This window comes from Dendronephthya gigantea, unplaced genomic scaffold, assembly GCF_004324835.1.
Source record: "Dendronephthya gigantea isolate DGI-Jeju-01 unplaced genomic scaffold, DenGig_1.0 000010F, whole genome shotgun sequence".
Classification (NCBI taxonomy): Eukaryota; Metazoa; Cnidaria; class Anthozoa; order Malacalcyonacea; family Nephtheidae; genus Dendronephthya; species Dendronephthya gigantea.
The window spans coordinates 1,400,145-1,420,442 of record NW_021163020.1 but is presented as its reverse complement, the minus strand read 5'-3'; the positions used below and the strand labels follow the sequence as shown (position 1 = coordinate 1,420,442).

The window sequence follows — 20,298 nt, the reverse complement described above, 5'->3', positions numbered from 1 at the left end:
TATCCACTGATCTCGCAGGTGAAACACGTGGTGTAGAATATCGCCAGTGCAAATTGCTGTGGTTGCATCATGGCGGACAAAATGAAGGAGTTTGCTGGGCGAATGGGCAATGCACCTCGTGGTGTTTCGCTTGGATTTAAACTGCTAGCAGGAGCTGCTGCTTTAGGTTATGCTGTGAAGGAGTCCCTTTACACTGGTGAGCGATTGTCATGTATAAAATAACAGTAGAAATCTATGGGATTCACATTTACAAGATGGTTCACACATGGCCTGGGCATAGGGCATAATCATTCATAATGACCTTGATCCCTTGCATATCAAATGTTGAACTGAAAGGTTCTGTAAAATATTTTAGTGGAAGGTGGTCAACGGGCAATTATTTTCAGTCGTATTGGTGGTATTCAGAATGACATTTATTCAGAAGGACTTCATTTCAGGTAAAAGTATTTGGATAAGATCAATGATTGCTTTATTCTCTAAATATTGAATAAAAATCTATCTTGTTTAGGATACCCTGGTTTCAATATCCAATCATATATGACATAAGATCAAGACCAAGAAGGATTACATCACTGACTGGAAGCAAAGGTACTGTATGACAGAGCAGTTTGGTATGAAGTACCAGCATGTACTGGTAGAAATGATGATGTAATTTGCGCCTGATAGACAAGTGTGGTGAATGGTATGCCTGCCGTTCTCATACCAACTTGTCTTAGTGATGACATTTACACTACTGATCTTCCTAAATACCTCAGGAGGAAGATAAAAAAATTAAGAACTGAAGTCGCCACAAATTAACAAATCCTGATGCTTAGATTTGCAGATGGTCAATATCGGATTGCGAGTGCTAGCGAGACCTGTCTCAAGCCATCTACCAAAGATGTATCAAAAACTCGGATTGGATTACGATGAGCGTGTTCTCCCCTCAATCATGAATGAGGTAGAAAAATGAAGAAAAACTCTATGATTTTAAAGTATATTATCATGTGCTTAGTGTTGTTGTTTTAATTTGTTTTTCAGGTTTTGAAAAGTGTTGTTGCACAGTTTAATGCATCACAACTTATCACTATGCGACAAGAGGTAATGCCTGTGTGAAATGTTTACTTTCCAGCTTTAGGGAAAGCCTTATTTATGTTTAAATATTCCTTTTAGGTCAGCTTATTGATCAGGAAAGAGCTCACAGAACGAGCCAAGGATTTCAATATTATCTTGGATGATGTTTCCATTGTATGTAGCCATCATTCAGTTCACACTTGATTTTTTAGTATTTTTGGGAAATGATGATGTAATTTGCGCCTGATAAGCAAACCTGGTGAATGGTATGCCTGCCGTTCGTTTGACCAGTTTGTCTTGGTGACGACATTTATGCTACTGATCCTCTTCAGTCAAAAGTGTCAATTTCAAACATTTCATGATGTTTGTGTATCGTTTTTGAAGTGTTGTGTTTTCCCTTTAGACTGATTTGAGTTTTGGCAAAGAATATGCAGCTGCTGTTGAGGCAAAACAAGTTGGTAAGAAAACATATCCATAAACATAACAAATTGAATTTGTTAACATACCTTTTATATAACTTCTACAGCTCAACAGGAGGCGCAGAGGGCTGCATTTTTAGTTGAGAGAGCTGCACAAGAACGACAACAAAAAATTGTTCAAGCTGAAGGAGAGGCAAAGGCTGCAAAACTTGTATCCTTTTGAGCTTTATTGTCTGTCAGTTAATCAATAATTGTGTTTGAAAACCTCTCAATGTCTAAGCCATAGGCTTCCAGAGAGGCAAGTTAGTGAACTACATATCAGCTTAACTCTTGTGTTAAAGAATTCTTGACCATGAACAAATAGCTTGGAGATGCTTTACAGGACAATCCAGGATATTTGAAATTAAGGAAAATAACAGCAGCTAGAAAAATTTCCAATGTTGTATGTGTTGTTACAATTCAATATAGTTGCCTTTAATTAAAGTTGTAAGATTTTGTTGTAAGATTTTCTTTTCTCTTTCCATTTTTCAAAGGTTGCTAATTCCAGGAACAAAATATATTTGAATGCCAATAACCTCTTGCTGAATCTTAGCGATGATGCCTCAGATAAGTATGTAATGTGTGTTATAATAAAATACATCACTAGGTAATATTGATTTTATTTATTTAATTATATCAAAGTGACTTGGGCCTTGTTCTTCTTTGTTCTAGAAACTTATTGGTTGACAACTAGCATAGTCGTACAAATGAGAAGATATTGTAATTGGATAACAGTGAAAAGTTTTTTGTTTCAATAAACAATGATGAAAGAACAGATAAGCTTTTATTTAGTGAAGTGGGAAAATATATTATGTGTTAACTTGCAAAAGTAAGTGCTGATTTATGTATGCTGATGAATATTTTTAACAATATTGGTCTAAAATAAATATGATTACATAAATTAAAGTAAGTTCTGCAACTTATTTAAAGAAGTTCTTGTCTGTAGATGTTTCCATTGTTCAAGATTTGGGGTGAAAATGTGTTGTGGGGTTGTAGAGGATATTTAGGATACAGTATGGGATATAGGTATATACTCAGTACTGAATACTGGGAGGGAGAGGTGGAGTCAGGGTGCATAGAGAGTTATTTACAATTTTGCCAATAGTTTCAACTTGAAAGCCAATATCAACAAGATTATCATGGTCTAGAATCATTCTACCATCAAATGCAAATGCTGGTTTTAACATACTGGCATATATCCGTCTGTAGTCCAGAGCCTGGGAGACAAAATAAAAAAATGTATGCTGCATACCATAGTACATATGATAAAATACAGTTAATCTAATTCCTCAAACTTTGATAACTGAATAAGTAATAGAAAAGGGAATTGTCTCACCTTAAATTCATCCCATTCTGTGCAAACAACAAGTGCATGGGCATTCTCCAAAGCTACATATGCATCATTTTCAACTGTTACCAGCTTCTTCACTGCAAAAAGTTAGAGCATGCAGTACTTATTAGCAAAATGCCAAAAAATAAATATGCTTGATGCAAGATTGATTTTCTAGGCTTGATCTGATTTGACAAACAGTACAATAATAGAAAGAGAAAAGAAACCTTTTTCAGGGTCTGCAGATACACTTGGATGACATAGTTCTCTAAAAATAAGAAACAATATGACTTAGAAAAAACAAAAAAATATTTAGTAAAATAGCATGGGTTAGCATTTTTAGTATACTCACAGATAAACTTGTTCCTTTTCAACTTTAGGATCATAAATGGTTAGTCTAGCACCTTCTTCTAACAGATATTTGCAAATATATATACTTGCAGATTCCCTAAAATAATAATATTTTCCACATGTATTGTTTTCATAAGTTAATAGGTTAAATTTTTTCTTCGCCAATTATTATATAAAAAAATAACCTACAGCAATAGATGCAATCTATAAATGTTTATGTACTCTTGTTGTCACCTTGTATCACCAGTATTTTTCTTAAAAGAAAATCCAAGTATTCCAATCTTTTTATCTGTGACTGTATTGAACAGTGCATTAATGATCTTATTTGCAAAACGTCTTCTTTGATATTCATTCATTTTAATAACTTGATGCCAATATGCTGCAACTTCAGGTAGATTGAGTGCTTCACATAAGTACACTAGGTTGAGGACATCTTTTTGGAAACAACTACCACCAAATCCTAGTAATGGAAAGAAATCCAATATTATACAAAAAAGTGTAGCTAAAAAGACAGATAAAATGCTCATATAATTTGATGACTATCTTAATGACAACATGCTTAAAGCCTCTGCCCTCACCAACTGAAGCTTGTAAAAACTTATTTCCAATTCTCGAGTCTCTGCCAATGGCTTTGGAGACTTCCGAGACATCAGCACCCGTTGCCTCACACACAGCACTCAATGCATTGATGCTGGAGATCCTTTGGGCTAGAAAAGCATTTGCTGCCTGAAAAGAATAAAGCAGATTAATAGACCTAATTTAGTTTGATGGTTAAAACTGATGTTTCTTTACCAGTTTTGACAACTCGGACGACCATGTATTAGTTTTAATGATTTTATCAGCTGGAAGCCAGTGTTCATAAATCCATGCCAACGTATCTATGGCCACTGGACCTCCTCTAGTCTGATCTCCACCTAAATTAAAATTAGGTTTTTTACTTCCATTTCATTATATCCGAAGGTGGGTGCACAATCGAAGGACAATTGATGAATTTGTTACCTATTAAAACCCGGTCTGGATTGAGCAAATCATTGACAGCTGTACCCTCAGCCATAAACTCAGGATTTGACAAGACCTGGTAAAATTGTCATTGATCGTTAGTTGCATAATTGAGCCAAATAATATTATTTTTTTATATAATCATATCACAAACCTCATAGAGTATCCCTGATTGCTTGTTTGCTTTCAAAATAGTTGATATGCTTGGAGAAAAAAATTATGTCATTGACTATTAATGATTATATAAATAATTTTAATAATTAGCCATACTTATAAATCATCACATTACCTTTCAGCAGCTCTAACAGGCACTGTACTTTTTTCAACAATAATCTTGTGGGTTTTTGCTACTTTTGAAATATGACGAGCTGCTGATTCAATGTATTTCAAGTCAGGTGCTCTTCCCTGATAACAAGTATTGAGTGGTTTAGATCAGATAATATTCAGATCTTAGTAAAGATTGGTTTAGATCAGATAATATTCACATGATTTTAAATTGGAATGATGAAACTGTACCTTTCCTAACCCAAACGTTTTTGTGGGGGTGTTGACCTAAAAAGAAATAAATTAATCGGATTTTGGTTGTTTATTTGATCATAAATTGATTGGCATATTAATTCAACAACGAACCGAAAAACAACGGTGTAACAAATTTCGTTAGCAACAAATTAAATATTAACGAAAAATTGAACCGTAATATTTGTCATTTGATCTCTCACGAAAAAGGCAGTCAATTCGAAATACACTAATTTACACAGAGACTACTCACACAGATAAATATCAAATCAGCTTCGATAATCGCCTTGTCAATATCGGTGGAATAAAATAGATTCTTTCCACGACATTTTTCGACAATTTCTTGCAGTCCAGGCTAAATTGTAACAAAGTAACACTCTTCATAAATTAACACGTGATGCAAAATTATGAAGTGTTTAAAGTAATATCTTTGATCAGTCTTAGAGGATTAGACCATAGTTACTCACCTCATATATTGGTAAGTTGTCGGAATTCCAAGCATCTATTCTTGGCTGGCTTAGATCGACAACAGTTACACATATTTCAGGGCATTTTAGGGCAATCACGGCACAGGTTGGTCCGCCAACATAGCCGGCCCCTATACAACAGATTTTACTTACAGACTGCATTCTGTGTAATAGATTTTGTTATGGTTTCTAAGCAAAACACTTGAAAGAATTTCTTGTTCTAATCAAAACAATAGAGTCAATATTGAAAGTTGTCTACGTGGCCAGTGGGGCCGGTGGGCGCTGTTGCGTGGGAATGGCAATAAAGCGTTCTAGGAATGTAATGTTTTGCGTGTTTTTACGCGTTCTCGCGAATATACTTTCAAAAGCGTGTTCTGATACGAAAAAGGATATGTCTTGTGGATCAGTAAATGTGTGTGGAAACAAAGCATGAACGACCCACGTTGTTCAAAGCGAAGAAAAATCTCGTTCGTTTGGAATAAATTGCTACAATTATTTGCTGCTTAAAGTGCTTCATTTGGAAACCCTTATTTGTGAAAAACATACCAATTTTTCTCGCCTCTATTATTGTACTGCTGGTTTATTTATTCAACCAAAGAAATAAGTACATTTTCCTGGAAAAGATCTGTCAAAAATGTTGCAAAGTATTTTAGGGGTTTTCCCTTGGTTTCCTGAACATGAGCCCACGCATTGATCACTGACCAGTGTGTGGTTGTCAAGGAAACCGTCCAGTTGCCATTTTGTTTTCATTCAGTAAACTTTTTTCTTGTCCATTTTATGGTCGATATTTGAGAGATCCGACCACAATGGGGAAAAAGAAAACTAAGGAACCAGAACCTCCTGCAAAGGATGAAGTAAGAACAATAAAAATTATATATTTACTTGTATATTTGCCGTGATTCTATATTTTTTGTTGAGGTGAATGGTGACATCTTGTTTATGTTTTGTTGTATAGTTTGATCCTTTGCAAATCGTTAGTAAGAATCCTGGTACAGTTGTACTGATGCTTGATTCACCCGAAGAGACAGTACTGCAGTCTGCCTGTGAGGCTTTGTATACGTTTTCAGAAAAATGTAAGGATTATTTAGATAGAAATTTGATATATAAGTAATAACCTTTTCTGCAGTTTTAACGGGCCTCGAGTGCTGGAAAGATACTCCCTGTGAGGCCTAACTGTTTAAGTCTTGGACGTTTGTCCACCCCTTACTGGAAGAAATTTATCAGCAGCCTTGTATATTGTTATATAGTTTTATCACCTTAATTGCGCATTAACTATAATAATTACATTGATATATATGCACATAGGTGAAGAAAATCGTCAAATGCTTCTTAATCTTGGTGTGTTGGAAAGGTTGCTGAAACACATCATGTCTGAAGATAAAACCATTCGAAAGAATGCTATCATGTGTCTTGGAACAATGAGCCAAAATGGTGACTGAATATCTACTTGTGTTCTATATATAAAGTAATTGTTTTCAATGTGAAATAAAGTTTCAACTGACTTCAATCTTATGTCTTTTAGTAAATGTGAGAAAAACATTACGAAAACTGAATTGTATTGAGTCATTGATAGTTCTCCTCGGCCCTGAAGGTGAATATATAAGCCAGATTGGAAACAGTATTAATTGAAAAAGTTTTTTATATTAAAACTACTGTAATTTGTGTTTTAGAAGAGGCATTATGCCATGAATTTGCAAGTTTGGCCCTTACAATGTTGGCTGGTATGTTGACTGCACTAAAGAAGGGGAAGTGTCAAAAGAAAACTCCTTTTAAAATGATCCATTGAAGAGAGTCTAAATTGTTCCACTTTTATCATTTGACCAGGTGACTTTGGTAACAAGATTGAAATATTTGAAAAGAATGGCTTAGAACCATTGGTTCGTTTACTTTCTTCCACTGATTGTGATATCCAGGTAATGAAACTCACAGGGTCATCAATCAGATATTTGAAAAAAGCATGAAAGCCGCAACCTCAACAGTTAATGTTTGTTATTTTTTCAGAAAAATGCTGTTGAATGCATTTCTTTGCTAGTGGAGGATTACCAAAGCCGATCGGCTATCAAAGAGCTTGATGGTGAAATAAAACTTTCACTTTTATAAAGCTGTAGAGCACTGTTATATCTCTATAAATTCATGATTTTGGTGACTTCTTTAGGATTTCAACCACTTTTTGCCCTCTTGGACTCGCCTTATGGCATTATCCAGGAATTAGCACTAAACACATTGATAAACTGTACACATGAAGGTTGGTTTTATTTTTAAAACTTTTAAACATAAATAAAATAGTGATTAAATAAAACACAGAACAACTTCGATTTAGCCCGCGGCGTTTATACGAGAGAGGCGTTTATTCAAATAAATACAATTTAGATATGTTTTCTCTAGCTGGGAACCGGGAAGAAATACGTCAACTGGAGGGCTTGCAAAAAATCGTTGACTTTATTGGTATAAAGGTACATTTGATTATTTTCACTCTCAGAGGATTTTCATTTAAATACGGTAGACGGGTGTTCACTGGAGTCTAAGGCATATGTACTACGTTTCTTGTACAGGAGTATGATGATCTTCATGTAAAGGCAATGCAAGTGTTGTCAAACTGCATGCAAGACTTAGAAAGCATGCAGGTATTGTAAGGTTTATGAGTTTGTTCAGCACTTTACGTATGTATGCTTGTCCGTTATCAGTGTGAAATAGATATGAAAGTCACAAGAGGAGTCCAGCAACCGCGCGCCATAAAGTATAGTTGCAAGATGTACACAGCTCGCTTTTTTCTATTTGATTTTATTTAAGTTTGATAATTTAATCAATCATACGCATGTTTTCTGTGTATATTGCAATTGTCGGACAGCAATCCCCTGATACTTGATAAAGCCGTTTATATTCCATGTATCATTCTTAAAATCCCAGGTGATCCAGTCTTCTGGAAGTCTTCAAAAGCTTTTAGCTTTTGCGGCTGAATCCACAGTCGTCAACGTTCAACAACAAGCGGTGAGTGTCAGCTCCACGATTGCCGTTGACAAAACTTCTTCACGGCCAAATAAAGCTTTTTTACAGAGCCGAATCAGGTCAATCTTTAATTTATTGCCATTTTCCATGTAGGCAAAATCCTTAGCAATTGCTGCTCAAAATGGTAAGATGGTAAAAGATCTTCATCTGATGTCAGGAACGACTTTTTATTTTTTTGTTTCATTCCTGATCTGTTTATTTGTAGACGAGACACGCAAAATTCTTCACGAACAGGAATGCGAGAAAACACTTATAGCACTGCTCTCAAACGAGGTTGTTGAACCTTCGGAGTTTATTGATACGTGTTAAAACTTAAAAAAAGCTCCATGATCTCCTCTTGTGTAACGTTTCTCATCTATTGTTCCTAGTCCCCCTCAGTCCAGGCCGCTGCAGCCGAAGCTCTGGCGGTAATGTCAGAAAGCCTGAGCAGCCGAGATGAAATCGGAAAATTAGGTTGGTGTTGTTCAAAGAAGATCAGTTTTCTCGCAAATAAAAATTATTATTATTCGCTTTGCCCTAAATATTCTTCACCATGAACGTCCTCAAAGATCCTATCCGTGGTTTGATGCATGTTTTGTTTTTTCTTCAAGATGGCGTTCCGTGTTTAGTTGCTTTGTTAAAAAGCGATGATACTGAGGTCCGTCAGTTCTCGTCTTTGGCACTGGCTAACCTTTCCACGTCAAAATCCAATGCAAGGTTCATACTTTTGATAATATCGACAATGACATCTATCAGTAAAAGCGGCTGCAGCAAGCAACCATATATATTCCAAGTAATGGGCTGAAATAATTAATATTTGTCATCTTGATTACATTTCGTTTATTTTAGTGTTTTATTGGATAAAGGTGGCGCTGAGCCGTTAGTTCGTCTACTGACAGATCCGAAACCAGAAATCCAAGTGAATTCAGCTGTCTGTCTAACCAACCTGGCCAACAATGGTAGCTCTAGCATATTTTAATTGGTCATGCATTACTCGGTTAAGGCCACAAGATTGATTAGTTAACAATTTGCTGTTTATAGAGTCGTGGAGAGCAGAAATCCACAACTCTGGTATCACATCATCACTGGTTACTGCACTGAATCAAGCAAAGTAAGATGCTGCATGGTTTTTATCATTGTTCACTTTCGAGCCTTCGTTTGCCTTTGATTAGATATCGTGCTACAAGTTTACAAGTTTCCAATGTTTGTTTCCTTGTATCTTGTGCTGAATTTAGTAATCCAAATGTCCAGTCAAAGATGGCGCTTGCAGCAGCTGCATTTTTGTGTGATTCGGAAGCCCGGGCACAGGTTAATTGTTTGTGTTTTTTGCAAAAAAAAAGTGCTTCTTGTAAATCTCGAAGTATACTCTGACATCTAACGTCCACGTTTAGTTTCGCGAGGAAGGCGGCCTTCCACCACTTGTCAAATTTCTATCTTCGAACATCAGCGAAGTTCGTCGCGCTGCATCATGGGCCATGGTGATTTGTGGAACCGACATAGCGACTGCATCGGAACTTTCTAGTCTTGGGTATGTCCTCTTATGCTCCATGTTGCATACTGAATATACATGTTTGTCCCTAATTGTTCCTGTGGTGAATTTTGATTCAGAGCGTTGGACCTTCTTCAAACTATTTCGTTGTCGAGGAGTCGTAAATCAGGATTCGGTGACGCTGCACTTGAATGTTTACTCGACAGTAACCTACCAGCGAAGTATAGTCTACGTGGCTTTCTCTCATCTTCAAATACCATAGGACATGGCTTCTATGATTGTGGAAAGGTCTGGTTTTTTATGTCAGTTTTTAGAGCTTGATCTTTTTGTTTTTGAAGTCATTTCGTCTTTACCATTTATCACGTTTCAAGTTATCATTTCCTCTTAGATTCGTCCTGATGCAAAGATTCTAACGTTGGAGGAACTTTCACACGAAGCTGTTAATACCTCACGACCTGTGCTGTATGTGAATTTGACGAGTCCGGAAAGGTATTATTATTGTCGATTAAGTTAATTGGTCTCTGAGTCGCTAAGTATCATACGATGAATTGACCTTCAAGTCTTTGAGATACATTACTTAAATATATTATAATATTTCTGCATATTTTCAGGCCACCCTCTCCGAAGACAACAATAATTCAGCCGGAGAAAAGTATTGAAAAATTACAAAAACCAAGCAGACTCAATCTCAAAGATGTAAAAAGGTTGGTTTGACGGCAAGCCGCCGGGTTTTATTCAATGCCTGCTGAATGTTTTGGCGCCAAATTAGAAAACGTTAACGTATTGAATTCTTTCTCATTGTTGCAGAAGCAGATCTCAGATCCATTCTGAAAAATTGGAGCCAGAGCCTCCACAGACTGAGCAGCCAACAGAGGAGGCTAAGGAACAGCCTGAAGTATCGTTACCTTGGCAACCACCCACTGATCCTGATCTACTGGACTATATTCACGAATTACAGGAACGAATTGCCTCACTTCCTACCACAGAGGAGCAAATCACAGAACTAGCTAGGTGCCGTATTAAAGTTATTCATAGTTGAGTTGCATTAAGAATTCTCATGCTAAGCTAATGTTCAGGTCCACTGGTCCTGGTCTCAGGTAATAAGTGTTTAAACCGCAGCAGTTTATTTACAATTTCACCTAAATTGAACTTAAAGTGATCTGGATTGTTATCTTTCTTTATTCAGCTATGTAAGCTACAGAATGGGCGGTGCATGTGAGAAAGGATGGCTTCAGTCGTTCAATTACGAAATGCACATCAGTAATTTGAAACACGAGTTCAACTCGAATCTCATACCAATAGGAAGGGTCAAAGCTGGAATATTCTATCACAGAGCACTTTTGTTTAAGGTGATATGCAAGACATTTTCAAACTATTCATATCGTTCAGTTTAAGTTTATCGGGATATTATGTCTTGTTTCAGATTTTGGCAGATTATTTCGCTATTCCCTGTTCGTTAGTTCGAGGGGACTATAACCGAGCATGGAATGAGATTTTGCTTCGTACAAAACCAGAGGTAGGTTTGAGATGCGGCATCGCCTGTAGTGTGCTTGAGGTATGCTTAAATCACGAGTATATAAAACGTGTATTTTGTTGTAACAAGGGTACAGCGATGCAGAATCGATATATATTGTCTTTCTTTCCAGTCTGATGCAGGAGGGCATTCGTATCCGCCCAAGACATACATTGTTGATTTGATGCACGAGCCTGGCACATTGATGGCTTCTGAATCACCGGAAGCTGACAGTTATAAACGATTATAATATTTTTGTACGTTTGAAGTAGAGATATATAGTTTATAGATCACATTGATCCAATAAATACTGAGTTTACTGTGTGTGTGTTTCCATAAATAGACTTATTTACCTACAACTCAACTGTACAAATTATTCATGTTTTCTTGTTTGCGATGTTAATTCATTTTGACATTGAATACACAGTCAGGCAGGCTAGCCTCGCTCTGATTTAGCCACTTTCTCATAGTTAAAGGCTTTACCAATGATTGATTAATGATTACTTGGCTTAAATGCTTAAGGAAAACATTCTGACAAATTTATCCACTTCAAAATCAGTTTCGTCTCCTCATTTCCTTTATCACCGGGCTTTGTTGAACAATCTGTTTCATTATCTTCCTTTTCTTCTCTGTCATGAGGTGTTGGTTTAATAATCGTTGGCAGTTTATTGCAAGGTAAACTTTGGCAACGGTCTACTCTGTTTTTCCCGGGATCCAACACTACCTGTTCTGTCTGTCCTTTTATTTTTCGCTTTGTGGTGTCATTCAAAGACCATTTCAACTCTCTTCTTACAGGCGGTACATTCCTATTTTTCGGCATTTTATCGAACAAAATATCCCGCATATTCATTCGCCTATATTCACCTTCTTTTGGTTCAATTTCAAGCAAGCACACTTTCCCTTTAACTCTACCGTGATGATTTCCATTCACAGATAGAATCCCTTGTCCTTGTAAACCTTTCAATTTTCTTTCGTAATAATGTTTATCAAATGTGAATCTTTTATCCAAAATTGTTTCTTCTGTTCTTATTTTTAACAATTCATCTCGCAATGGCTTCTGCCAACGAAGTCGGTTGCATTTTTGAAGGTTTATATCTTTCCGTATTGTATCAACCGTTCCTGATATTTCCGTTTGGTCGTCTGTGGAGGTGATGTGTTTTGAATACGGCCAAGTCATATTCTTGTTGGTTTAATTCTAAGATCTCAGTGGGAACAGAATTCGGAGACGCTTATCATCAACAAAGATTGAGATTGTTTTGACGCGGAGTCCTAATCGTTTAACTATGATAAATGTGACCGAAGGGCATTTTGAGCCTGAGACCCTAAAAATGCGGTAATATCAACTTTTCCCGCCGAAATTAGTCCCCAATACATTCTGGCCTTTCTGGGATAGTTCGGGACAGAAAATACTGTGACACTAGTACTGATTGTGACAGGAACCAAATAGTTCGGAAAGTGGAAGTATCTATTGCCAAATATTACGTTATCTATTTTTAAAATTACATAAATAAATTCATCGAATCTTAACATTAACATTGGTAATAAATATCAGAGGGTCTAAGTGCCGGTAGTGATTTATTCGTATGGCCATAGTTGGAGTTCTTTCGTACGAATACGCCGGTTCTGCATTCGGGAAAATCTTTAGCAGATCCGAAAAAGTTTCGCTCCAAAACATAATAAATGTCATAAGCCTTTCTTGGCTGTCCGAAACAATCTTTACGCCAAAAACATTTGTTCAGAATTGTAAAACCTATTTTCTGCGACTCAAGTAGACATTGTTTGCATGCATCAGTTCTGCAGTCTCGTTCCAGGTTATGTCCAATGTACAAAATCCCTCCATTTTTTAATGTTCTCAAGATAGCTTTCGCTTTTAAACATTGTATATCGGCGCGCATCGTTTGTAAGCCCGCGAAATTTATAGCGTGATCAAAGCTGTCGTTTCGTGCTTCTGATAAACGTTCGACAAATTTTCGTGCGGTGTCGTTGAAGAAACGTCTCGCGTGATCGACCGCTCCGTAGTCTTCGTCGGATCCACCAAGGTTGAGTTTGGGAAACTGGGTACGAAATTGTCTAAGCCATTTTAAACAGCCTGTATTGGCAAAGAATAATGATTGGCCATCCATTATTCCAATTGTTCTTGATAACTTTGCAATCCATCTGCTTAACAGAGCATTGTATGTTTCATTTTCGTTCTGACTACAATGTAAATATTCCCACTTTATGTTTCTCGATAGCCAGTACCTGATATTCACTCCCAGATTTCGCGGTAGTTTTTCAATATTCCTCTGTAGCAAACTGCCTGGAATTATTTCAACTTGATAACCATTGAAACCGAATTGACTAAACGCGAACACTAGTAGAATACAAACTATAGAAAACCCCAGAAGAACTCTGCTAAACTGCAGACGGCAGCTAATATTCATGTTTTTGATTGCATTTTCATCATTTGAACATCAATGAAATCACCAGGTGCACTTGAAATAACTTGGTGTCATTCTATGGAGGATGACCATGAAACTTGGTTGCGTGATACAAGGTTATAACGAGGATAGATTAGACACATCTGTCCGTCTCATACTCCCAGACTGGAGTGATTGGAGTCACGCATTATGGCCCTTGCGGAAGTTAAAGTTAAACCTGCTGTAATTTGCAGTTCTAGTTCGGGAGTAATTTGAATTTTAAATTGCGATGTTCAACCATTTTGAATAACGAATAATGGTGAGCAGCTTTGGGTACAAGGTAATATTTGTTACCATACTTCGACCTGGATACACCGCATTGCCCACCATTTGCATCACTGACCTGTGGCGTTAATGAACTAATCAGAATTTTGAGGGTTCAAGTTTCAAAATAAGGTGAAATCATACAGTCAAATTTGCACGCATTGCTGGTGGCGTATGGCTGGTGGCATTTTGTTTGCTGATATTCAGTCGTTTATTTAGCAGTTGATAGTTACTATTGGGTTTTGGATGCAGTAAACGCATGTAGAGATAATATTAAACGAAGCTAAGGATCTCGATTCTTGGGTAAACTTAACTACTTAACCAGCAAGCTCAAGCTCAACAACAATTCTTCATGTTTCGCCTTACTTCTTGCGGTCTCAAAGCACTTGTCGTGCTCAGTGTAACGGCGTTGCTGTTTGTCTTCTCCTTGCAACAAGGTAACTTGCAAAGCTCGCGTAACCCAGGTAAGCCACGAGTTTCTAAAACGTTAATGGTTATACAAACAGCCCGTAGGCTTGGGTATCTTGTTGCTGCGTTTACGATATGTATGTCCGCGTGTATCTGGCTGAAAACTACTTGTATTTGTTATGAAAGATAAATATTTGTTTTGCCCTTCGTGCATATGTAACACTTGCTTGTGACACGTACGGTGAGGTGCAAACAACTGATTATCTGAAATACAATCCAACGTCTGGTTTACAATCAGAAGTGCGACTACTGTATTCTCTGTGACATAGAAGAAGGCATTTTATGCATCAACGATTATAGACAATGATAAACAGACAATTATCTTGTTTACGATTTCACGCCATAACGCTCGGCATGTCGATTCGTATTTAGCAAAATATTTATTACATGCTAGCATATACACCAATGTATAAACTTGTTCTACTTTTCCCAAAGTTAACGAGAATGAAAAGGAATCGAAGTCATTTCGAAGCAGTCGCAATACGACATGGAATGTCCTAATCTCGTTAGTAAATCTCGACCAACATCCAAAAATTGTCCGAGATTTTCACGTTTGTTTGTCCTCAATATGCAAGCACACGAGCATAGCTATTACACTCCATGTTGTAACAGATAGCAGAAGTCAGAGAGAAGCAGGGGCAGAATAATTGAATTATTAAAGAAAGATTTATGCAAAGATAAAGTTCATCTTCAGTATCACGATATTGACTTTATTTCTGGAGAACTTGAGCCATTCATGGGTGTTTTTAAGGTGAGGATGAGCTTTTTATATTTTATCTATGACAATGACTACCATGCATCTTAACATCCCCCAGTCTCGCCGAAATATCGTTCTTCGGGCATTTTATATTTAGATTCTGTTCCATATAAAAATTATTTTAAAAAACCACTTGCGGAGGAGATTGGGATTAGGTTTTTTTTGAAAAATCTTTTACCTGCGACTAATAATAGAATTTTATTATTACCTGCCACATTGGTTTCATTTCACACAGCCACAGTTCACCCCACCCCACCCTAGAATTGTTGAATTGGGCACTACTCGTTCCCATTCCCAGTCGCTCGTTGCGTTGGACGGCGATGGGTGAACGTCTAACCTGCGAGCAGAAAACTGTGGAAGAGACAGATCTTGGTGTGCTTTTAACAATGCGCTACTTTGCCACCTTTCGTTTTCTCTCCAAATGTGAATTCCAAACACCTCTGCATGAGTCTGAGTCACCACTCGTTCACAGATCAACTCAGTCTTCTATTTTTTTCAGGACCTTTTTTCCAGTTACCCAAAATCATACTTTAGCAACGCCTTATTCTTTCTATCAATAATCAGCCACACATTATTTCCACACATGTCTAAACTTATCATCATGGACGCGGATTTAAAGTTCAAAACGGACATCAAGAAACTTTGGGACAAATTTGAAGATTTTTCGCCTCAAAACTTGATAGGCATCGCTCATGAACTTCAACCTGTTTATAAACACATCATGCATCAGTACCTACGAGATCACCCTCATACCAAAGTAGGGGCTCCTCCCCCTGATGGTAACCCTGGGTTTAACAGTGGAGTCATGCTATTGGACTTGGAACGAATCAGAAAATCTGTCCTGTACAAATCATATCTTTCTGATCCAACACTTTTGAGAAAACTTAGCGAGAAATATCGTTTCAAAGGACACTTAGGCGACCAGGATTTTTACAGTCTCCTTAGTTTTGACCACCCAGAGTTGTTTTATATCCTATCGTGTACATGGAACAGACAGTTGTGTACATGGTGGAGGGATAATGGATACGAAGAGATATTTAATTTGTACCATAACTGCGAGGGGGATATAAATGTATACCATGGTAACTGTGGTACTGAAATTCCTGATGATTAGTTTGGTTTGTTATTCAACACTTATCTGCAGGGAAGCTGACCACCTTTCATTAGAAGAGAGACGTCTGGCTTACCATTTCAACCGCAGAGTAATCAGGCTGATATTACGCTGAACTTGCTAGTCTGCCGTTATTCTGGCAAAACAAATGCATGGCCACTACACGCTGTATGATTGAATAGCCCTGCTGTTCATTCCCATGGTGTGGCCAAGGCATCCTGGCGATACGATGACGTAAGAGGTTACAACATAATAACCTTGTCGTATCTTATTGTGGATGAACTCCATTACTTTTTGAAGCCTGTCTTCTGACCGCCTTATCTTCTATTTCTGCGGGCGTGTCGTATTCTGTTTGTCAAACACACGCGTTGTCAAGGCGTTCCTCTTGTTTTGCTAAATTCAGGAACTTATTATATTAAGTTGTATTCAAAAATTTTTACTTAAAAGAAAAGCCATTCTCTTTGTGCCAACGACACGTTCTTACGTGGAGTCAATTGCATTATTTGCAATGTAAATTTAACCGGATCTGAACGTTGCTTGCTTCTATTCCTTCTATTCGGAGCAGTTGTTTAAACTGGTGGAAAATTAAATCTGCTCCTTAAAGGCAGTTCGGCAAATGAGTGCTGTAAAATCACTCTCAAAGTGACTCAAACATATTTCTCCTCTTTTTCAATCTAAATGAATACAAACCCTGGCAACAAACCAGCGTATTTAGTAAAATCTATAATATAAATTACAATAATTATGTGTATAAATTATAACACTCCTATTTTGAAATATTTTCGAAATTACTATAAACTGACGCTTATAATTATAGGATAAAAATATCGAGGGTAAAAAACTGTTTAGTTGAGTGGATGGTTTCAGTGGGAATGTGTTAAAATAATAACAATTGTGGTTTTATTATTACTATTTTTATTCTGATAATGGCCAATCGTGGGAGTTTCAGGTAGTACAGCTGATTAAGCAAGATAATAAGTTGCAATGAAAATTACTTTATAATACTTAAATTATGATTAACGACAACTTTTAGCGCAAGCTACCACTCAGATCAATCGAAGACGTCTTTGTAGATTTTGTTGTTCTAGCAAAAAAGATCTCCCTTGATGTCCACGCCAACACGAAGGCAACAGTCTACCAACGTCACAAATTTATTGCAATATGACGTTTAATCGATGTGTGGTAGAATATTCTGTAATACTTCCTATTAGCTATGAACCTATGAACTCTGCGGTCAACTCTACGTGTGCGCGCACTAGTGAGCCTCGCTTTCATGAACAAGCTTTCCAATGGAGCAGTATACATACTTGAGTAGGAGCTTAGACAGGCTTGATTTACTGCCGGATACTGTTTTGCTATTAGTACAATCTCGAAGAAAATTATAGACATTTTCATGCAATGGCAATGTTTGTCTAAAGAATTTGTAAAATATTTTATCAACTGGGCTGATCATTCTAGAAGGTCTTTATGAATTTAAGCATAATAGTGCTATCACGGACACCTGCATGTTTGATAATCACCGCTATACGCGTCTCAACATTGTTCGAATTGTTCTGATGTTGATTTAATTTAGGTGGAGAAGTGTGGGATATTAGCAGCGGTCGTGGACATTTCAAAACCATTTCTTGCGTAACGCTATTGTGTGAATTGTTCATCAGTGGTAACAATGTTGTTTTGAGAGAGGCGCGATAATATCCAGCTGTTTCATTACTAAATATCGCGGCACCACAAGACAGCAAAAATGTCTGACTTTTCCTGTTCGAATTTGCTTTTTGGTTTATTAATTAAATCTATATTAGTATACAGAAAATGTCTCCAATTTCTAAAAGATTGCATTTTTTTGATTGAATGCCTCAACTGACTGATTGTTTCGGCGTTTTAATTACAAAAAAAGCAGTTGGGAAAATTGCCTGAAAATATTTCATTGATAATACTGAAAGGACGAAGCCGCATAATTGGTTTATAATTGGAATTTTATAATAATTGAAATTTTTTAAAAAGTCTTTGCTAAAGACAGTTGACAATATCTTTCATTTGTGATCCGTTGACTGTGATGAAAATTTTTGGTATATTCTTCCGACGCACGTTTGATGATACGGTTCTTCTATTGTATATCCCAACAATGTGAAAGATGCACTTAGTTTTCACTTTTCAATGATATAACATGTTCAAATCCACACGCTCTCATAACTTGTTTGTGGCCGCTAGTGCATCATCACAACGTCGGCGGTGACTAATGGATATTGAGTCATAGTGACGTTCTTTACCGAGGCCATTAAAGAAAATGTTTATGACCTCAAATTGAATTGGGATAAATGCTTTCATTAAGATAAAGCACACAAATTCAATAAAGCAAAGTCCTGTTTGCTCACGCTAACATGAGCCCATTGTGTTTCGTGTAAACATTGCGACCAGTAACGCCAGATATAATCGGATAATTGCTACAAAAAGGAAGTTCCAAAGTGGAGATAAGGATGGATGAAAGCTTTCACTATGAATTGTATTGTTCACATACGGAAGTTTTGGATCGCTGTGTTTACATAGTGAGAGACAAGATTCTTTGAAAAAGAATAAATAAGTCAGCAAGTTTTTGCACAAGACTAATAATAAGTTTGTTCTTATGTATTTGCATCAAGTGACAAGAATAAATGCGAAAGAACAAAAAGTGTTTATCCATTTAGTCGCTGTTTCCAGTTCTGCCAAAAACATCATTTCAATTCTTACCCGGCTGGTAATGCCCACTTTTCAAATTGATTATACTGAATTCACAACAAAAAGCCTTTATTTTTCTGTTATTCAATGAATAAGCAAAGTACACGTATATCAAGGTATATATAAGTTATGATCTCATTCCTTCTTTTGTCATTACACTGATTAAAACCTGCATGCTTTCATTGTGATGTTGAAGGCTTATTATAACGGGAGGGTACAAGCTGTATTATCGAAAGAGAAACTAAAAAGTGAGAATTACTTTTGTCTAATTAATTGTGGCTTTTCCAGAATAAAGACTCAAGGGCTTTAGTGAATAGAGAAGCGCCTTCCGCTTCACGGCACCTGCATATGATTGACAATTATATTCATAGCGACAAGCGCAAGTTATCCACCGCGCGCAAAATATAGCGAAAAGAGCTCATTGTATATATATTTCAGTATATAGAAATATGAGGTGTGTTTGTCTTTTTTTTCAAATATTTAGACTATAAATGGTTTGCAAGTCGTAGGCTATCCTGGAATTCATTTAATTAGGAAATGAATTTTCTAGGCATTTTGATATAGTAACTGTCCGCGAGTAACAATTATCGCAACATCATCTTGGAACTTCAAAAATTCCAAGACCTCAAATAGCAGTAATTCGATCAGATATTGATTTCACAACATGAATACGTACATTTTAAAAGCTAGCGCTCTGATTGGCTATCTCATTAGTACATACAATAAGGATGTTTGATTGAGAGCTTTCGTTTTTCCTATTTTGCAACTTTGAGAGGGTGTGAATATAAAGAATTATAGCACGCCTTTAGCTATAACACCTTGTTTTTGCCCTTGGGTCTTCGTTAGCCTTGACTATTCAGATTGTTCATACAAGAATACATATTTAATTATAAATTGGGTTCGTCGTCGTGCGTGAGAGATCGCATTGTCATTCACTTCGCCTCTGGCCTCACCTTTGGCCAGGGCGCGTCTTCAAAGAAAGCATGCAATTTCATGTTTTGCCAACTGTACTGAATGTTAAGACGGAATTATATAACCTCATTTGCCAATATCCAGTCGGATTTTAAAAATATTCAAATCAGTTTATATGTTTTGGTTAATTACATAACCCAATATATTTTAATGTATTCTGTATCCGCGTTAATCCGCGTTGCCATGGCAGACGAGAGAGCCAGAGTGTCCACCTCAATTATGTTAAAAATAAATTTTCAAATGTACCTCATAACCTCAATAGACTCGTATAAAAAATTCTTGACTGTTTGTTGAAGGCTTCCTGAGTACTTCGTCTTATGGCTACCGCCGTTATTAGCTTGAATCATTCATAAATATAATATATCGTATCTCTCGGAAAATAAGCTCTATTTTT

At 36.8% G+C, this 20,298-nt stretch overlaps 5 protein-coding genes across 5 annotated transcripts; 3 read left to right on the top strand and 2 right to left on the bottom strand.

Annotated features, from left to right (window-relative positions):
- Positions 1-35: 35 nt before the first annotated feature.
- On the top strand, positions 36-2,276 carry LOC114518036 (prohibitin-2-like). Its single transcript, XM_028537930.1, has 11 exons — positions 36-196; positions 356-437; positions 509-588; positions 816-940; positions 1,021-1,080; positions 1,153-1,227; positions 1,457-1,511; positions 1,580-1,683; positions 1,837-1,914; positions 2,006-2,082; positions 2,184-2,276. Exons 1-11 carry the CDS (start codon positions 70-72, stop codon positions 2,203-2,205), a joined length of 885 nt encoding a protein of 294 aa, XP_028393731.1. The 5' UTR covers positions 36-69; the 3' UTR covers positions 2,206-2,276.
- Positions 2,277-2,530: 254 nt separating this feature from the next.
- Positions 2,531-5,753, bottom strand: LOC114518035 (UDP-glucose 6-dehydrogenase-like). The gene is made up of 13 exons (XM_028537929.1): positions 5,175-5,753; positions 4,961-5,062; positions 4,708-4,743; positions 4,481-4,596; positions 4,346-4,394; positions 4,192-4,267; positions 3,985-4,106; positions 3,771-3,918; positions 3,427-3,652; positions 3,194-3,289; positions 3,069-3,109; positions 2,848-2,939; positions 2,531-2,728 (listed from the first exon to the last, which is right to left on the bottom strand). Exons 1-13 carry the CDS (start codon positions 5,334-5,336, stop codon positions 2,546-2,548), a joined length of 1,449 nt encoding a protein of 482 aa, XP_028393730.1. The 5' UTR covers positions 5,337-5,753; the 3' UTR covers positions 2,531-2,545.
- A 122-nt stretch (positions 5,754-5,875) lies between these two features.
- Positions 5,876-11,505, top strand: LOC114518034 (armadillo repeat-containing protein 3-like). The gene is made up of 26 exons (XM_028537928.1): positions 5,876-6,028; positions 6,130-6,247; positions 6,480-6,605; positions 6,697-6,765; positions 6,845-6,895; positions 6,999-7,087; positions 7,176-7,248; positions 7,330-7,419; positions 7,560-7,627; positions 7,727-7,798; positions 8,082-8,162; positions 8,274-8,304; positions 8,386-8,453; positions 8,549-8,633; positions 8,771-8,876; positions 9,009-9,118; positions 9,201-9,270; positions 9,395-9,467; positions 9,551-9,687; positions 9,768-9,936; positions 10,037-10,137; positions 10,260-10,352; positions 10,456-10,659; positions 10,835-10,997; positions 11,072-11,164; positions 11,295-11,505. The coding sequence occupies exons 1-26, from the start codon at positions 5,981-5,983 to the stop codon at positions 11,409-11,411; spliced, it is 2,505 nt and encodes an 834-aa protein (XP_028393729.1). The 5' UTR covers positions 5,876-5,980; the 3' UTR covers positions 11,412-11,505.
- A 1,111-nt stretch (positions 11,506-12,616) lies between these two features.
- On the bottom strand, positions 12,617-13,751 carry LOC114518390. The gene has a single exon (XM_028538376.1). The coding sequence runs from the start codon at positions 13,582-13,584 to the stop codon at positions 12,691-12,693; it is 894 nt and encodes a 297-aa protein (XP_028394177.1). The 5' UTR covers positions 13,585-13,751; the 3' UTR covers positions 12,617-12,690.
- Positions 13,752-14,999: 1,248 nt separating this feature from the next.
- LOC114518404 (xyloside xylosyltransferase 1-like) lies at positions 15,000-17,734 on the top strand. Its single transcript, XM_028538395.1, has 2 exons — positions 15,000-15,103; positions 15,609-17,734. Exons 1-2 carry the CDS (start codon positions 15,089-15,091, stop codon positions 16,221-16,223), a joined length of 630 nt encoding a protein of 209 aa, XP_028394196.1. The 5' UTR covers positions 15,000-15,088; the 3' UTR covers positions 16,224-17,734.
- The last annotated feature ends 2,564 nt before the right edge of the window (positions 17,735-20,298 follow it).

What these genes read in the sequence shown, in the direction of transcription:
- LOC114518036 (XM_028537930.1), top strand. Translation starts at nt 70, where the DNA reads ATGGCGGACAAAATGAAGGAGTTTGCTGGGCGAATGGGCAATGCACCT. An exon ending in TTATCACTATGCGACAAGAG is followed by an intron (nt 1,081 to 1,152) that starts GTAATGCCTGTG and finishes TATTCCTTTTAG; the next exon opens with GTCAGCTTATTGATCAGGAA. An exon ending in TGTTGAGGCAAAACAAGTTG is followed by an intron (nt 1,512 to 1,579) that starts GTAAGAAAACAT and finishes TAACTTCTACAG; the next exon opens with CTCAACAGGAGGCGCAGAGG.
- LOC114518035 (XM_028537929.1), bottom strand. Translation starts at nt 5,336, where the DNA reads ATGCAGTCTGTAAGTAAAATCTGTTGTATAGGGGCCGGCTATGTTGGC. An exon ending in AATCAGGGATACTCTATGAG is followed by an intron (nt 4,268 to 4,345) that starts GTTTGTGATATG and finishes CAATTTTACCAG; the next exon opens with GTCTTGTCAAATCCTGAGTT. An exon ending in GTTTTTACAAGCTTCAGTTG is followed by an intron (nt 3,653 to 3,770) that starts GTGAGGGCAGAG and finishes TTCCATTACTAG; the next exon opens with GATTTGGTGGTAGTTGTTTC.
- LOC114518034 (XM_028537928.1), top strand. Translation starts at nt 5,981, where the DNA reads ATGGGGAAAAAGAAAACTAAGGAACCAGAACCTCCTGCAAAGGATGAA. An exon ending in CCACTGATTGTGATATCCAG is followed by an intron (nt 7,088 to 7,175) that starts GTAATGAAACTC and finishes TTATTTTTTCAG; the next exon opens with AAAAATGCTGTTGAATGCAT. An exon ending in CAAATCACAGAACTAGCTAG is followed by an intron (nt 10,660 to 10,834) that starts GTGCCGTATTAA and finishes TTCTTTATTCAG; the next exon opens with CTATGTAAGCTACAGAATGG.
- LOC114518390 (XM_028538376.1), bottom strand. Translation starts at nt 13,584, where the DNA reads ATGAATATTAGCTGCCGTCTGCAGTTTAGCAGAGTTCTTCTGGGGTTT.